The 18164-nt window shown below is 47.3% G+C and overlaps 1 protein-coding gene across 1 annotated transcript in view; it reads right to left on the bottom strand.

The window, feature by feature from the left end:
* PCYT2 (phosphate cytidylyltransferase 2, ethanolamine) overlaps positions 1-18164 on the bottom strand; it is a 249092-nt gene that overhangs the window by 103510 nt on the left and 127418 nt on the right. The window contains exons 5-6 of the mRNA XM_078653796.1: positions 11140-11224; positions 11008-11046 (exon numbers count right to left, since the gene is read on the bottom strand). Of these exons, the coding sequence (XP_078509922.1) occupies positions 11008-11046; positions 11140-11224 (124 nt within the window). The remainder of the gene's footprint in view (positions 1-11007; positions 11047-11139; positions 11225-18164) is intronic.

Below are 18164 nucleotides of genomic sequence, written 5' to 3'. Positions count from 1 at the left end.
TTGAACATCAAGCCAAGACTTCTTGCACGAGCAAGAGCCTTCCAATTCCTACTAACATAGTCAAATTTGGATCGAGGTGCCTGATTCCGGATGGTAGGCATTCTCACAAAAAATTTAACCAGAGAATGGTCCGTCCAATCCATAGGAAGAATATTACCAATCTGTAGAAGGAGAGGTTCTGAAAAAATTAGGTCAAGTACGTGTCCGGCTTTGTGCGTGGCTGAGGAAACATGCTGAAAAAGGCCGAGCCCTTCACAAGAGTGAGTAAGATTATAAAGGCCAGAATCAAGTGGTCTATTCAACCATAAGTTGAAGTCCCCCAGAACTATAAGTTTATGGTGAGTAGCTGCAATATTAGAGAGGGTGTCCAATAATAATTGCTGCTGTGAAATACAGAACGCACCCGGAGGCCTATAACAAACGATCCCAGTACATATAAGACCAGCCTAATTTTTTAACACCTTGCCTGCTAAGGCAATTCCCGCTGGGTGCTGAAAGTCCTAAAATCCTATGCTTCATGACAAGGTCAACTCGTCATAAGCACAGCTCCAGTGTACTGCATGACGAGCTGACCTTGTCATTAGCATGGAAGTGGTTAAGGAAATGCCACATAGTTCCACGCCAATGACCCTGTCAATGTCAATGGTACCAATCACCCACGTATCTTTGTAGATTATTCCAACTCCCCCGCCTTTCCCCTTTTCTCTAGGTTGAAGGTGGATTTTATATCCTGACGGGCAGGCCCAACCAAGGTCAACCTCACACTCCGCCCGCGTCCAAGTTTCAGTCATGAATAGGACATCGAGCTCATGTGATTCCAGCAAAAGCTGAATCTCAACCGTATGTTTAGGAAGAGACCTAACATTAACTAGGCCACATATTAAGAGGCCTTTAGCAAGAAAGTTCCCAAGGGGTGTTGCTGAATCGGAGAAGTGTAAGACCCCTCTGTTAGTAGCAGACTCACCTAAATCAAGAAGCATCTGCCTTGACAATCTGCCTATGCCCCCTGAAGGCCCTCCATTAGAATCCAAACAACCAGCGTGGCTGGCGCTGAGCGCTTCCTTAGTGCAGACGGGCTTGCCTTTGGCGCGCCTGCTGCGCGTTCGCATCATAGGTGAATTTATGCCCCCGGAAACTCAGGAGAACCAGGAAGTAGCTGGTGTCAGAAAACACTAGAGCGGATCACCTACCCCTCCCAAGATGACGGGTCCGCTCGCACGGACGGACCCAGCCAGAGTGACACAGTAAGGGAGGGAGTCAGCACAACGATTCCCCAGCAGCAGGTAACACTAGTGAGCACATAAAGATAAAAAATAAGTTAAAATTAAACTTTTTAAAATAATAGTTGTAAAAAACGGGCGTGTGACTGCGCAAGCTGAGCCCTGCATGCGCACACTACCACCCTGGAGTTTCCCAGCCCTTGGCTACTGCTAGGGGCGGCTGGCTGCCTTCCTGCAAGCTTGAGTCCAATAAGACTATCACTCACTTGAAGGGTTGCATGTGACTTTTAAGGGGCTCAGCAGGAAGTCCAATTTTCTGTTTTCCTTTTTTCTCTTTCCAATATGACTGTTTCTTTCTTTAACTTGTAGAGTTCCAAATCCATCAAGGGAATTGTCACAATGGGTGTTTAATCATCTCCTCTTCCTGTTTCTTTCATATATAAAAGAGGGGCGTTTGGTTGGAGGGTGCATGGCAATGCAGCCATGTTTATTTCCTCTCACCTCCTGCTGGCTCCTCTTTCTTCTGCTACAATATGATGCTTTTGGGATTCTTGTCCTGTCCTTTGAAGTCTTGCCTTCTGGAGTTACTAATCCTGCAAGCAGGCTTGTTATGCCTATGGCCTTTCCTGCTATGACAGCTTCCTTTGGGCACCTGTTTATCACATTTTCCACTTGTGTGATTACATCGTGCTTTCAGGAAGTAGTCGCCCTACTCCTCGGACAGTCAAAGTTCCATTTCCGCAAATTAATTTGCATCTAGCTTCAACCGTGTCCTCCATGAGAAAAGATTAATGGGATCTGCCACACCTCAGCACTGGATATGTATCCACATGCAAGCAAAGGCAGGAAACGGGCAGTTTCACAAAGAGAGAAGAAACAATGGAAGGACATAAGGAAAATGTCAGAAACTGTGACAGAGATGGATGGGATGGCGGCAAATAACTGCCCTATGCAACTAGATGAAAGTAGTGAGAACGAGGTGATCATAACAATGGCCAGGGAAAATGCTAGGTTGGGGAGTAGCGATACAGGTGGCACTCTTGACATATAATGATAGGCAACTTTCTAGCACCACCTAGTGATGGCACTCATTCCTCACTGTACATCAGGCAGCTTTGGTCTCGCTGACCCGCAGTCTATTTGCATCCAGCAACAATCTCCCGTAGTGTTTGCTGCTGCTAGAGCAAATTACATACTGATCTGCTCTTTGGTGAAATCAAATGATGATGGTTGTTGAAAGGTGTATTGATGAACTTATCTGAATTGTAAGATTGCCAAAAAATAAATATGCTTCGAAGATTTGATTCTCTCCACATCCCTTCTTCATGACGCAGAGGGATGTTACAGTCTCTTTCAACATTAGATAAATTAGCAGGGAGACGATTTTCTTTGCGTCTACGGGCCTGTTCAGGCCAAATAAAGCTTTTCTGTGATAACTTGTACCAAATGGGTGTCTCACTTTAAACAAACAGCGCAGGTGTGGTGACAGACTTGTGGCAACCCAACTTCAACCTCCCAAAATAGCTATATCCGCAAACACCCTTAAAGTGTGATTAACCGAGAATTCTAACTTATGCACGAAATGTTGCGATTTCAATATTGCTCAGTGACAAATATAGGGATATGGAAGTAACATTTTCACAATATTTCCAGTCATAATGGAGTACATTTACTGCTCACATAGATAATTCTCTAGTGTCACATATATCTTTGCCCATATACTTTAGCTTCCTTGGCTAGTGGTCTCATTGTACCAATCACTTCCCTGTTCCATACTCCTAACATCAGAAACTACTAAATCTGCTGGGGTGACCTCTGATGAAAAGGCACCTTTAATTGGTTGGGATTGTTCTACTTCTCATACAAACCAGAGTCAGAAAATAGGGTGTGACTGCATTTAATAGAGATTCAATTGTTGGAATAGCATCCAATGATAAAGTCAGAAAAATATGGTGCAGAATGTCTGTATCCGAGTATCACTCCATGAGTCAGACAAATGATGACAATAGAGTAAGAAAAGTTAGGAACAGTCAAATGATCATCCCCAAGAAACTGGGGCACACAAACCCTCCCATTTGCAGCTGTACAGGGAGAGCTTCTCTTCAGGGACTTAAGTAAAATGTGTTAAGGCTTGATTGCATTATTTGATGGCCTTCCAACCAAATGAAGAGATTTTTGTATAAAGAGTAAATGAGCCCTGATCACACTGGGAAGGTGCTGATTATGCTAGGTGTTCCAAGGGTGGGAACATGACAAAGATCTGTGACGTAGCCTCTACAGTGGCCAACAGACAGCCACTCTAAATAAAGGATATTCACCTTAGTGCTGAATGGCGTCACAACATTAATCTTCTACGTTTCAAAGACATCCGTGGTAAGTGACTAGCGGTAGAGCAACTGAAGCTCAAGTAACCCTTTCTTCTCAACACAGAAGGATGTGTACTTGGAGCACTTATTCGGAAAGCTGCTGCATGGCAATCTTGACTTGCAGCACTTCCAAAGAGTAGCTACTAAACCTCGAGAAGAGGTGGTATCTGCTGTGTGAAAGACTCTCCAGAGCGCGCTGCAACTATCAGCAAGATTACAATTCCTGCAAATGGATACACATGGGGTTCAAAAGTACTTCTGTGTAAAGACTTTCAGCGTTTGCAGCTGAGGTACCAGGAAGGACCCTCGCCAGCAGACAAGTTATGAAGTAGACTTTGGTCCCACTTTGCGGCGGCAGTAGCCATGACTTCTCCATCAAAGCTCAAAGAATCCGACACTAATGAAATGTACTGTTTCTGGCTGGCTAATGAGGGACAAGTAGACAGGAAGGGAATGAACATCTGAAAGCACAAGGTAACCTCTGCAGAGCGGGCACATCTTTCGAAAGAGCAGCTCATCCTACCTTCCTAATTAAGGAACGGGGTCAACGAAAGGTTACACAAGTCTGACAAAAAATAAGGAATGTACTTTTCTCAGAAAAAAACGACTTCGAAAAACCGAACATGACATCAATATGTCATCGGGAATATTGAAGGCCCGTGAAAAGTAATTCAGGATGTGTTCTAAAAATCCGATGTAAGGTGTGGAAAGAGTAGTTGGTGCACGGCTTTTCGAAGTCCCTTCCTTCTATCGTTAGTGCTAAAATTGCAGAGGCCTGTGAATAAGGTGCACCCAGAGCAACTACATTGGAAACAAATCAATTAAAGATACCAGTGATGAAAAATAGTTTTGGAGCGATTCCATGGTAAGGAAGAAGTTTAATTTCAGTTTAAAACGTCCGTCTGTTGCTAGCAGACCTCGACATCGGCCGGAGTTGCGGGCCTCCCCCTCCCCTCATGGCGGCGGACCCCTGGCAGAGCTCACAGTAAGGAGGTTGCGGCTGGACTGCGTGGGGCGTGCTCTGGGGGACCTGCCGGCATTAATCATCTGAGGATGGCCAGCGGCCGCTTCGACGGCGGTCGGATCGGACCGCATTGGTGGAGGGGGTGGCACCCGGCGACCAGTGGCCCGCGGCCGGGCTGGCAGGCCAGAGACACTGGATGACGTGGAGCCTATTCTATTGGCGAGAGCTGGCCGCAGTGGCGCGGTGGTTGCTCCGGTGGCACTTGGCAGCGTCACACAAGGGACGGAGTGTTGAGGGCCCTGCTACTGGCCCGTGGGTCGCGCACAGAACCGCCCTCGGCGCGCAGGGTGGAACGGAGACGACCATATAGCCCCTTCGGCGGCCGGGTCGCGGCGGTGAGTCAGGTGGAGCAGGACACTTGCCCTAGAGAAGCTGTCGCAACTCGCAGGCGGTGGGTCCAACGACAGAGTCCAGGGCAACACATCCAGGCGAGGGTCAGGACCAGAAGCTAGCCGGGTATACGGCGGGGCATTGAAGATAGCTGGTCACAACCAGAGGCGGTGCCGGCCGACAGTCTTCGGGGGGGCCATCCCTGGTGATCGGTGAACATGAGTCGAGGTGGCGGAGGAGGGGGGAATCCCAAACAAGGCCCCATAGACAAAGTCACAGGCCCCAGTGGTAGTGCAGGGGCGTCTGGCGGCCTTCTAGATGCTGGGCCGGACAATGCCGCACTCATGGCGGCCATAACGCAGTCCAGAGATATGCAGGATGCAAAGATAGGGGCTGTTGGGTCCGATGTGACACTACTGAGGCAAGCCTTGACGAACGCGGCACGGCCACGACCAGTGATCGCTAAACTCCTAAACTACCACGACCGGGACGTCATCCTAAAAATTGCCAGAGAGAAGGAACCGTTGCTTTACGAGAACCAGCGCATCATGATATTCCCGGACTATACTCATGGTACAGCAGCAGCGGCAATCTTTCACAGCGGCCAAGGCCCGTCTGCGCGAGCTGAAACTTCCATATGCCTCACTGTACCCGGCATGCCTGCGGGTGGTGTTCCAGTCTTCACTGACTTCTTCGACACCCCGGAGGAGGTGTTCAAATGGACAGACGAGACAGACGAGACAGTACCAATCAGGGCGCACACACCTCCGGGGTTGGAGACGGACTCTTCTCAGAGCGGGACGCAGCCCCGGGCCTCTCGAGGGACTCGGCGAAAGGGCAATTGGAGGTCCCGGTCCCGGCAGCGTTCAACATCCAGGAGTGCATCCGAGAGGGGAAAGGGGGCCCCCGACAGTCGAGTCGACTGAACCTGATTGCGGTGTCTGCTACGAATTGGGAGTACTATCAAATGCAAGCTTAAATATTCTGCTCTGTATTAGTGTATATATGTCTCTTTCTATTCCCGCAGGTTGGTCGAGTTTGTGTGGTTAGGTGGCTCCGCGGGAGCAGATTCCATGGCACATGAGATTAGAGGAGGAATGTAGACTTGTGTGCGCAGACAGGGCCTAATGACTGGGCGTTCTCCTTCGATGTCCCCTAATGGCTGACTCTAAGCATAGAACACAGGGGTCCAGGAGCACTCTTAGGGTCCTCAGTTGGAATGTGCGAGGTGTCCTGGATAAGATCAAGAGGGGGGCAGTACTACGGCAGGCTAAGAGGGCAGGCGCAGATGTGCTACTACTCCAAGAAACACACCGAATGGGCACAAAATTACTATGCCTACAGCGATATGGGTATCACCAGGTGTTGCAAGCCGGCTTTACGAGAGGCTCTAGGGGAGTGGCTATCCTCATACATCGCAGGATCCCCTATGTCCACTCAGCGCAATGGACTGATGTACAGGGCCGCTATATCATTATCAAAGGTACCCTAGGTGAGGAACCGCTGGTGTTAGGGAATGTTTATGCCCCGCCCCCTGTGCAATGGTTGAAAAACTGTTTGGGATGTCGGCAGGCATCCCAGATGCCCTACAAATCGTAGGTGGTGATTGGAACGATGTTATGGACAGCTATATAGATAGGTTTCGCCCGGGGAGCAGTGGGGTTGTAGACCCCTCTACTAAACTTCTGGACATGGCACGGGGTCTCAACTGGGTGGACACCTGGCGGCGCCTACACGGTGCTACGAGGGGGTACACCTACGTCTCTGCGGTCCATACATCCTTTTCTAGGCTGGATTACCTATTTGTCCCAGGTGCAGCGATACATAGGGTAGAGGCAGCAGAAATCCTGCCCGAGGGCTCTCGGACCACTCCCCTATTACAGTGGATGTTGGTTTAGACAAGGAGAGGCGGCCATTCAGGTGGTGCCTTTCCGTGTGGCACCTGCAGCAGCCAGATTATCAGAAGCACATGGGCGAGGCCATTGCCCACTTCCTGACCGAAAATGTAGGGACAGTAGCGGAGATTGGCACAATATGGGAGGCAATGAAGCCAGTGCTCGGGGGAGTAGACATAGCATGGCGCGCTGCGGCGCGGAAGAAACGTAGGGAGAACCTGGTTCGGGCCGAGGCCGACATTGCAGCATTAGAGCTCCTATGGAGTACAGAGGGTGGGGCGCGAGCGGCAGGGCAGCTTCTTTTAGCGCAGCAATCCTATGCGTCCATGCTGACGGACGAAGCCAAACAGATATGGCTGGCCATCCGCAGAAGGATTTACCAATGGGGAGACAAGTCCGGGACAATGCTATACCGGCTCTGCCAGGGTACATTCCAGGCCCAGACCCTGCCTCGAATCTTAGATGCTGAGGGGACCCCAGTCACGGATCCCACGGCATTGGCGGAGGGGTTTGCCTCTTACTATGCCAGCCTGTACGCTTCGAATGAATGTCTCCCAGCCGACGTTGTGGATAAATTCCTAGCTGACATGCCGCCGCGTTCGGTCTCAGACGAGGTGCGGGACCGTTTGGACCTCCCCTTAACAGAGGAGGAACTGGGTACTGCACTGGGCGAACTTAACACTGGTATAGCGCCTGGGCCCAACGGGTTTCCCAGTGAATTCTATAGGAAATATCACCTACAGCTAGGGACTCATTATAGAATGGCTGTGGAGGAGGCACGAGAGCGGGGGAGCCTCCATAAACCTGGCCGTGCCCCCGAGCAGTATGCATCATACCGCCCGATTTCTCTTTTAAATGTTGAAGCAAAGATTCTTGCTAAGGCATTGGCCAATCGTCTCCTGCCCCACGTGGCTGATCTTATTCACCCAGATCAGGCCGGCTTTATGCCCCAGAGGGCAACCAGGCATAACATACGAAGAGCACATGTGGCAGTGGCAGCAGTTCAGAAAACCGGGGTGCCAGCGGCGCTCCTGTTGGCCGACATGGACAGGGCATTTGACTCGCTGAGTTGGATTTATTTATTTATTTGCCCTCCTGTCGCGACTGAATCTGGGTCCTCGCTTCCTGTTGTACATCCGGCTGCTGTATACCGACTTGACGGCGTCGGTTAGGGTAGGGTAGCAGGGGTTGCCTCCCCTAGATTCGCCATCGGATGGGGCACCCGACAGGGTTGTCCCCTCTCGCCCAACCTTTTTGCCCTGGCCATGGAGCCGTTGGCCATGTGGGTGCGTATGGACGCGCAACTACGGGGATTCGAGTGGGATCGGGACCTGTCTGATAGAATAGCGTTATATGCGGACAACGTATTATTTTTTCTAACACACATCGACAGGTCAGGACCACGCATCATGGAAATCATGCAGATCTTCGGCAAGACGTTGGGGCTCTACATGAATCACCGCAAATCCACAATATGGGTACTGGGGGGGTGTCCCCCAGCAGGGGATTGGGCGTCAGCGCTACAGGTAGCGGTGGGAGGCATTAAATACCCGGGCGTGTTCATATCCGATGTCCCGGCGATCTCCTGGGAAGGGAATGTCGTGCCGGTGTGGGAGCGGGCCAGAGCTGATATAAAAACATGGTCCCGCATGCTGTTGACCATATACGGTAGGTCGGCCATTTTTAAAATGGTGGCCCCTCCCTAGACTGCTGTACCAACTGCAGAATCACCCGTACCCTTTACCCTCCCAGTGGTTTAGGCAGGTCAATGCGGCGCTCAGGCAGTTCCTATGGACAGGGAGCGCAGTACGGGTCGCAGTGCGCATGTGCTTCCTCTCCACCTATTGTGGTGGTTTAGCGACATCTGACATCCTCTCCTACTACCCGGCATCCCATCTGCTCGTTCTAAATGATTGGTGGTATGGGGATAGGAGAGACCCGGCGTACGCTTTGGAGCGCCTCCTAATGGGTGCCCACTCGCTCCACACTATCCTCTATGCGGTGCAGATACCAAAGATGCTGCCTCCCGGCACACAACTGGTGTTTCAGATCTGGAGGCAGGCCCTGAGGTGTATGGGCTTGTGGCACACTTTGACAGGTGAAACTCCCCTCTGGCGATATGGTCGACTTCCTGGCCTAGCCGCGTTACAAGGCTTTGGAGGGTGGGACAGCATCGGAATCTCCCCATTGGGGGACGTGCTATTGGGCGTGACCCTTAAGTCCTTCCAGGAGCTCAGCCGGGAGTTTGGTATGCCCCGCACTCAATTTTTCAAATACCTTCAATTCCGCCACGCTCTCTCCCCGTCTCTGGCGGGGTTTGAATCCCTCCCTGAGTTTAGCCCCCTAGAGGCCAAGGTATCTATGGGAGACCTGGGGCCCAAAAAGATATCCCGTATATATCAATCATTAGTTACACACTGTTCCACTTCACTACAGAAACTGCGGGAGTCCTGGGAGGCGGATGTGGGTGCCTTGGAGGAGGAGGATTGGAGAGAGGCGTTGATCGGGCCCCGGGGTGCCGCCATATCGATGCGCCTGCGGCTTATACAGTTCAAGTACCTCCATAGGGTCTATTTTACCAGAGAGCGCTTATGGCGGGCGGGCCTGATACAGTCCCCGGACTGTCTACGATGTGGGCTGGCAGTTGGGACGTTCCTGCATACAGTGTGGAGCTGTTCTGCGCTGACTAGATTTTGGAAAGGGGTGTGGGACTGTATGTCTGAAGTGCTTGGATGGGAACTCCCCCGTACACCACAGCTAGGTCTCCTTCATGTCTTGGAGGGGGTAGGAGGGAATATTTATAAGAGACATTTGCTTCTGTTGGGCCTCACCCTGGCCAAGAGGGATGTGGCCCGAGCTTTGAAAGACACGCGAGCTCCCATGGTGGTGGCCTGGAAGATGGGGCTTGATTTCTGCATGGGGTTGGAGAGGCCGATATTTGTGCTAGGGGCTGCCCACGGAAACACTTCAAAATTTGGAAGCGGTGGGCAGATTATAGGGGTCTGTGGCTCGAGCCTCCGGAGGATCAGGACCCTCTGGTGGGTGTGGGATGAGATGCTAATAATCAGAGTATGCATTAGGTTAAGAGTTTGCGTGCCGAAGTGGAGACGAAGGTTGATGACCGTGCGAAAGGGGGGTGGGGGGGTGGGGTGGGGGCTGGGGGAGTGGGGAATTTGGGTGGTGGGTGGTTTGGGGGGGTGATGTTTACATTTGCCTCTGTATTTGCTGACTGATCAGTTCAGTAGAAAATTGGATTGTACTATATTTTTGGAAGCTTAAATGTTGTGCAGTTATCTCTGGGGAACAGAGACCTGCACATTGTGTACAATCTTAATAAAACATGTTTTTATAAAAAAACGCCCGTCTGTTGTGCTTTTTATGCTAAAACAGGGCACAGATCCTGCAAAACGTCTGGGGACTTCAAACAGGCGTGTAATGGAGTAAACTAGGTGTTGTTTCCATAAACGTGTGACATATGGGAACTATGCGAGGTCTGTTAAAGTGGAGGATCCTGCAACATGGGGACCTTCAGCAACCACGCCACCATCTGTAGTCTTCAACTGCAAAAGAGTACTCCATTAATACCCGAACATGAAACGCATGTCTCACTGCTTCAATTCACAGAAGTGACGGCAATACTTAACGAAGACATCTCCATTTATTCAAGCTGCAGCCAGTGGCATTTATTGGTATACGCAGCTTGTCTGCCAGCTTCGTGCATGATATTTTGAAAAATGGTTAAAGAACAGGGGCTACCATCTAACATGCATTCCGTACAAAGCATACATGAGCAAGCATCACCCACTGGAACACCCTACACTGAAAGATGGAAAGCACAGCAGGATTCCTCATCACATGCTTCACAAACCCACCCAAAACTAAGTCCCTCGCAGCCTAGGGTAAGATTCCCCACCCCATTCAGTCTCTGTGCCAAACTAATACAACTATTCACATTTCGGGTAAGTTCCCCCAATCCATGCGAATACACCCTCCAACCCAAGCTAGGAAATACTTGTCATAGGGTCACCTCCCCTTCCTTATTCTCCGGTATCACCAGCCTCCTGTTACACATCAGTATGAGCCGAACAGGGAATACTGCAAGCCTCCATCCCATAAACATCTATACACAGCGATTCCATACTGCTGTATTAACGGGGAAAGTAAAAACTCACCTTGCCAAAGTTGTCTGTGTGCTGCTGGTAATCTTCGTACTGCAGGAGGAAAGAAAGATTCAGGTCACAAAACATCATTACAACTTCGTCACAACCAAAAACAGACTGACTGGCTAAGGAGGCCACACTCACCATGTTACTGTGATGGGTTTTGGTCATAAGCAGCATCCTTCCTACTAAGTCTGTGGTGGAGACACCCTGTGTGCGTTGACACTCCCTGCAAGAGATGGGGTAGATGAGGACAGGTACTGGGAACCATAAAGGGATTCGAAGTACAAGAATAAAAGCCACATAACCTCGTTCACAGGAACAGGCCACAAGACTCAATGTGAATTAAACCAAGTGCAAGATCGCAGGAAACAGACAAGAACATCAAGAGCTAGGAAGGAGTGATCTTTGAGTTACTAAAACCTACACGCGATACAAACAACATTGGAGTGGTACCAATACTAGCTCAAAAAAAGTCTTTGGGAATTCAATCACCTCTTATTCCTGACAATGAAACACCAGATCCAGCCTGGCTTTCTAAAGGCATTTGTGGGATCAAAATAAACCTTGCGAGTCCCGCTAATATCAAAATTATGGAAAATGTTTTGCTTGCAAAAAGGGATGTGGACTAATACAGAAAGACATATCACCTGTTTAACATGAAACTCCAATAAAAGATTCAGTAACAAGGAAAACATTTGTTTCAGTGAAAAACCCAGATTTTGAAACGTCAAATAACTCCATCTCAACTACCGTTACATGAACATAGCTGGCACAAGAAAAGGTCTTCCATCATGAACATGTTACAGAATTACAAAGATGCCACACTTGCAGCTCATGAGAGGTGGGGTTGGGCTTAATGTCACTAGTACCTAGAATCCCATAACATTTACTTGCCAAATAAGATAAAGCCAAGTGTAAACCCCAAACTGGATCGACTTTCCAACTGGGGTGGGAGAATCAGGCAATGAAGCTAAACTACAGTTTGCTAACTGAATTCTGAATGCATCAACAGTTCGTGCTCAGAAGTTCAATTCCTAGCAAATCTATTTCAATCACAATTTCATTACATCAGTCTTGTTAAGCAGTTGCCAACGGCATTATTCACAATTTTAGAGATAATGTTGCAGAAATCCACGAGAACATCGAATTTTCCAAAATGGTATATCTGTTACTTAAGGTCTTCCCCTGGTGAAGGTCACAGAGATCACTGTAGTGACTGAAATAAGTTAGCAGATGTCTTTTATAACACAAGATCCACCGAACCAACAATACTGCTGTACAATAAATGTGTTGCTGATTTGCTGACAAATTAGATATTGGTCACTTACTTTCTTCACATCGGATGAAGAATTCCAGTGTACAACTCACTTTTCATTGCACAGTTCCATGAAATGTGGATTTTAGCCCTTTACACTGGAGGGTTTATATGATATATATTTTTCATACTGAATCCATTCCTATATTGCTCAACTAAATAAAGTTTGTTGAAGCAATGTTGAAAAAATGGGAAAAAATTATTCACCTGTTCATAAAGAAAATATGTCTTCAGCTACAAAATGTGAAATAAGTAGACCTTACAAAAGAAGCCTGATTTAATCACATTTTGTAACTGAAAATTGTTAATATGTGCTGACCTAATGGGTTTATAGTGTTGGCGTATTTCCAGCTGAAGCTAGTAAGTAACTTGCTAGTAACTAACTTGGCTGAATGGCTTGAAATATTGAATTATGGAGACAAGAACATATTTTCTTATTCTCTGCGGGCTCCAGTAACTTTTAAGACGAGCAGAATTTTCCGTATTTTAAACAATAAAATATCTAATCAACCATGGAGCAAGGCAACAATTAAACAGTCTTGAAAAGAGCCCAAATACCTTCTAAACTTTGGTCTAGAGAGTACGTTTATGTTAATTTCTATAGGGGAGACAGCATTATTGCGCTGAGACTGTCACAGTGGTGCTGGGACAGGAGGAGGCAGCTCTTTAGCCCACTTTCCCTACGCAAAGCTGCACAGGTGGGTTTCAGTGCTCTTTATTGAAGGGAATCCAGCAGTATGAGGCTGGGAGGCCAGTAGAGCCCTTGTAAACTAAGCGGAAACCTAGCAGTGGAAAGGTTTGTGAGTTAGGCATAAGACATTAAAATCAATGCACTGTCTAGCTGGGAGCCACCATACAATAGTCATGGGTTGGAAGATGCAATCAGATTTATTTGAGAAGACAGTGATGCCTGCATCATTGTCCAGGGTCACTACGGATGGGTCAGCCCTTAGTCAAGGAACCCACCATGCATACTTTTAAGAGTGATGGAAAGTGATCATAGTCACTGAAAGAGCAAGAGTGATTTATTGTGTTATCATTACAAAGGGCACATCATCACCTGCAAGAACCGCAATAGTGGAATGCTGACTTAGTAGCAAATGTTCTCACTGCAAGAGGAAGAGGTGAGCACTGTGACCAGCTCAATGGTCTTTAGCTTCTCCTCAAAAGGGAAATATGTTCATAAAATAATTTTTCAGGAACCAAGCTGTAAGACTCAGAAACTTAGAATGTGCAGAACATTATCTAAAATAGTAAATGTTCCATTTACTAAAATAGAAGATCTAGTCTAAGTGGTAGGTTAAGGCCTGTGACCTTGCAGGCCCATGCCTGAGAACCTAAATTAGCTGGTACTGAAGGGGCTGCCAGAACCAAGTACTTATGGGAAATTCTCAACCTGGAAATTAGAAGAGTAGGAAAGAATAAGAAAATGGCATTGTTTCCCAATACAGTAAAATGTAAATGTGTAAATGTGCTGGATTTGTAAAGTGCACGGCTGCCCATGAGAGTAAAAGAGTCTCTTGCAAGTAACCCCTCCCACATTTCAAATGAAAATTCACCTCTGGAACACCCCGCCAATGGATTTGGATCAAGGGTACCTCCTGGCGCAGCTCCCATTCCCGTGAAGTATGTGTGTGCTTAGTCTTGCTGTTGAACAATTCCAGACTGCTACTTGATGGGTTTCTATGTATTATACTCTTGTCCAACATCTACACCCATAGTGCCACTGTTCAACCATTTTTATTGATGCAGAATGTAGTAGTCATCTTCTCTGTAAAGACATGTACCCACAACACCTCAACTGATGCATCGGAAGCAGAAGCGATACAAGCTTTAAGCTTCAAGACATTGACACTAACAATCTGTCCTACAACCTAGGGTCAAATATATCTTGGGAGCGCATGGGTAGCTTTCTGTCAGGATTTCCAGGAATCCATTTCACATGCTATTTCTAGGGCGGAGGAGGGAAAATATACTCAAATCACGGTCTGATGCACTACAACGTCCTAGATTTTAAGGTCTGCTGCACCCCACCCTCCTGGATTCTTAAACTGTGCTTGGAAATAGAAATTAACCTGAATTGAAGATATGTTTCCTGATTCCCGTGCTGTGCTAGGTGGAACAGATTGTGATCTGACTAAAGGAATGCATTTAACCGGATAGGAGGCCTAAGTCCATTAGAGATAATCAAACTGTGGTGGAAAGGGACAGCTGAAATGTGAGCAGGTGTACAGTTGAGAAAGGTTTCTGACGGATTGGCCTAATGCCATAAACAGAACAGCCCTTATTCACTGGGAGGAGAGATTACAGGACTGGTGTGGACAAGGCATCAGAGACTGAGAGGCTCAGACTGAATCGTGCCCCTGTTCAGCCATTCACTAAGTTGTGTCTGTATTCCTCCTGAATCAGCAAAAAGCTTCCAACAGAGCTATGGCCTTCATAAGATCCTAAGTACAGATTCTGAGTGAAGTTCAGCATCAACATACTGTTAAGAATTCACCCCTGCCACAAGCCTGGGTTATTTTCGGTGTGGGGCCTAGTCATTAGAAGGAATTAGGTATATTTGTTGCCCATCATACAGAGGCTGTCCCTTGTCCGTACAGCCAAGATTTAGGTCAAGGTGATGATATTGAAGAGGGTGTGGACGAAAAACACGACACTGCACCCCTGTCCCGCAAAAGCCAACATGATCCTAGCATAGGCATGGCATACGGTGCTGAAAGACAGAGCAAAGGACAGGGATTGAGCTACCCGCATCGACTGAGGATCTGCAAAGCTGAATCGGTGAAATAACTGCAGTTCAAGGAGTGCCGGCTCCGTGGAGGCCCATTGGCACCTTTGCAGCTGCAGAGCACAAGATGGCGCTCGAAGTGACAGCTCCTGGAAAGAGGACAGCAGAAATTGAGGCAAGTGCGAGGTGAAGAAGCTCCAGGAAGCTGCTGATGTGCCCAGACATGAGACTCCTACCAGTGAGAAAAATGCTAGAAACACACTTCAGTCTTGAATGGCACTGAGCGAAAACTACTAATTATTTGATTTGATTTTCCTGTCAGTAAAATGGAAAACAAGGGCAACGCCCAGGTATCACAGGGACTGAATACGAGCTCTAAATAACTGCAAGTGAAGGGCAAGATAGTTAGGAGGTGTAGTGGTCTCTCTAAAAGGGGCAATTTCTGTTTTCAGCTACTAAACAGATAGCCGGCATAACCTTGGGACTCTAGCTAGTGAGGCAGACGTGCATCTAAGATTTCTAGTTAGATAATTTTGCTCTATCCTGTTGATAAGATACTTGTAAAGGGCTCGGAGAATGGTGCCAAGGGCCTTAACATCCTTTTCTTGATCAGGAGCCAGTGCAAGTCCTAAAGGTGTTATGAGATTTCCTGGACAAGACGTGCAGCTCCATTTCGTACCACTTGTAGTCTCCTGATCCATTCTTCTGGAAGGACAAGCCAAGGTAGAGAATGTTCACATAATCTAACGTGTAGGTTAATGCATGAACATCCGTCTTGCACGTTGAAAGTGAAAGAAGATCAATGAACTTACTAAGGGTGCGTAACAAACACAAAACAGGTCCCAACTGTAGACCGGACCTGAAGTTGGTAGGAGAGTTTGAGTTAAACTCTGGGCTGCTGCTGTTGTGGGAGCTGAAGGAAGAGGAAGGATATTAGACCACCAGCAGTTAGCAACACTGTGCTTTCTCACTTGATCAAAGAGAAGGATCTCCATCTTCTCTGCACTGCACTGCAGAGGGCTCTTGCGCAACCAATGCAGGACATTGTTGAGACAGGCTCTGAAAGCTGCAGACCCGTCTGTAGATGAAAGGGTCCAAAGTGAGAAGTGGGTATTCTCAGCATATCAAAGTTTTAAAGCAATATTATTCTATCAATTTATCTAGGGGGACCACATAGATGTTAAGTAATGTAAGGCTAAAAGAGGAGCTCTGTAGCACCCCAAAAGCCAGCTTTTTGCTAGTCGAAGAATAAAGGGACAACCTCCTGTAAATATCTCAAAGAAGCGCTGTACAAGAATTGGATGAAAGACCGTATTGAACGCTGCAGAGACAGCCAAAAAGATCAAGGCTGCATTCTTCCCTTCATCCCGACTGATCTTAATCATCTTGTTAACCTCAGGAGCAGCTGTCTCCATACTATGGTGGGTACTGAAACTCTCCTGGGTCTGGTGTAGGACTTTGCTGTGTTTCAAGTAATCAGACACCTGGATATTTACCAGCGTTTTCCAGATGAAGGGAGCAACAACATTGGGCAAAAATGGGACAGGACTAAACGGTTGGCCGAAGGTTTCTTTAGTAAAGGAACCCCTTTTGCAACGAGCCGGGACCACTGCTGACTTCAGCGAGTTGCTAAGAAGCTGGTGAGGGATAGGTACCATGCCCTTTGAGGCCTTAGCAAGCAGGATGGGGGACAGTGGTCACTAAGATACCCTGAATTGCACTGCAATAAGGCCTGCCATGTTTGCTCTATAGAAATGGAGGCACACTTATTCAAAGAGCATGCACGTTTTCGAGGGCTCAGATCGCCAATTGCTCAAGGTAAAATGTCCTGACTAACAGCAGGGTGCAAAAAGCCAGCATGAATACTCAAAATCTTATTCTCAAAGAAAGTAAAAAGTAGTTGAGCCGAGGCTGGACTTCTAGGGCTACACGCTGTAGGGTTCAGATAGAATTTAGCGCTTTTGAATATTTCACAAAGGATATTATCAGTGTCAGCAATGGGATGCGCCTAACAGGCATTCTGAGCTGTTTTAATGGCCTTGTGATACAGCATTAGGAGCCAGTTGTAAGCCTCTTTATCCTCCTTATCATACTACAGCCGCCATTTGCATTCTAGTTGCTTACAGTCTTTAAGGGCAGAGGTTCTGCCAAAAAACATGGTCCCAACGGGCATCTGTGCTTCGCTTTAACAACTGTATTAGTGGGAAGGGTATCAACCGTCTCATGAAGCCAGAGATTTACTAACTTGAGGTCAGAGTCCATGCACCAAAAGAATTGACTGTGATGCAGAATTGGATGAAATAATACAAACAGCGTAACAAGGAGTATATCCTTGCTGCTACCTAATATCACAGAGATAATGAATTACAAACAAGCATTCAGAAATCACAGGCTAGAGATGGAGACAGACCAGAGAGCCAGATGTGGGCAGCCTCTGTGTGCAATGTTATCGCACACTTTAATGAAGATGAATCGCACTTCCTTAGCCAACGGATGAAGCAAAACACTACTTCAGAGAGATAGAAATGAAAATAATAGATTTTCCAAAACTATGCAAAGTAGCAAAGATTCGAAACGCCCACGATGAAAACTGTAACAATTCTAAAGCGTCCGTATATCTGACATCAAGCGACAACAAGAAATAAATTTGCCCCAGCACATGTACTTTAAAATAAAGATCGAATAGTTCCATATGAGGATACCACATGCAAACCAGCATTGAAATTACTTGTATTTATTTGGTTATTGTAATAAAGCATGTTTGCATTGAATAGAATGTTTGCTTTTCCTACAGCCCCCTCTAGTGTCCTCCAATAAAATGTCTATGGTAGTAAGGCATTTACTTCATCCAGTAGGATGCCCCGCCCAACTTATAGTCCATCACCATGATGCAGTAACGTACACATCACGAGGACTGCCACCTTTCCCATTAGGAAATACCGACCATATCGGCACAATTTAGATTCCGCAAAGGTACGGACGGAACAGTGTAAAATAGAAGTTTACGGAAAAACGTCTGAATTCATTTCTAGGCTTCGCCTGAAAAATCTATTGTTTTTAATATAAACCTGGCTTCTCCTTGGTTCCTGTGCGTGACTTTTACCTTTCCTCCATTTCTAT

Source organism: Lissotriton helveticus, chromosome 7, assembly GCF_964261635.1.
Source record: "Lissotriton helveticus chromosome 7, aLisHel1.1, whole genome shotgun sequence".
NCBI lineage: Eukaryota > Metazoa > Chordata > Amphibia > Caudata > Salamandridae > Lissotriton > Lissotriton helveticus.
Note: the sequence above shows the minus strand (reverse complement) of the source record. Positions and strands in the feature narration are given on the sequence as shown.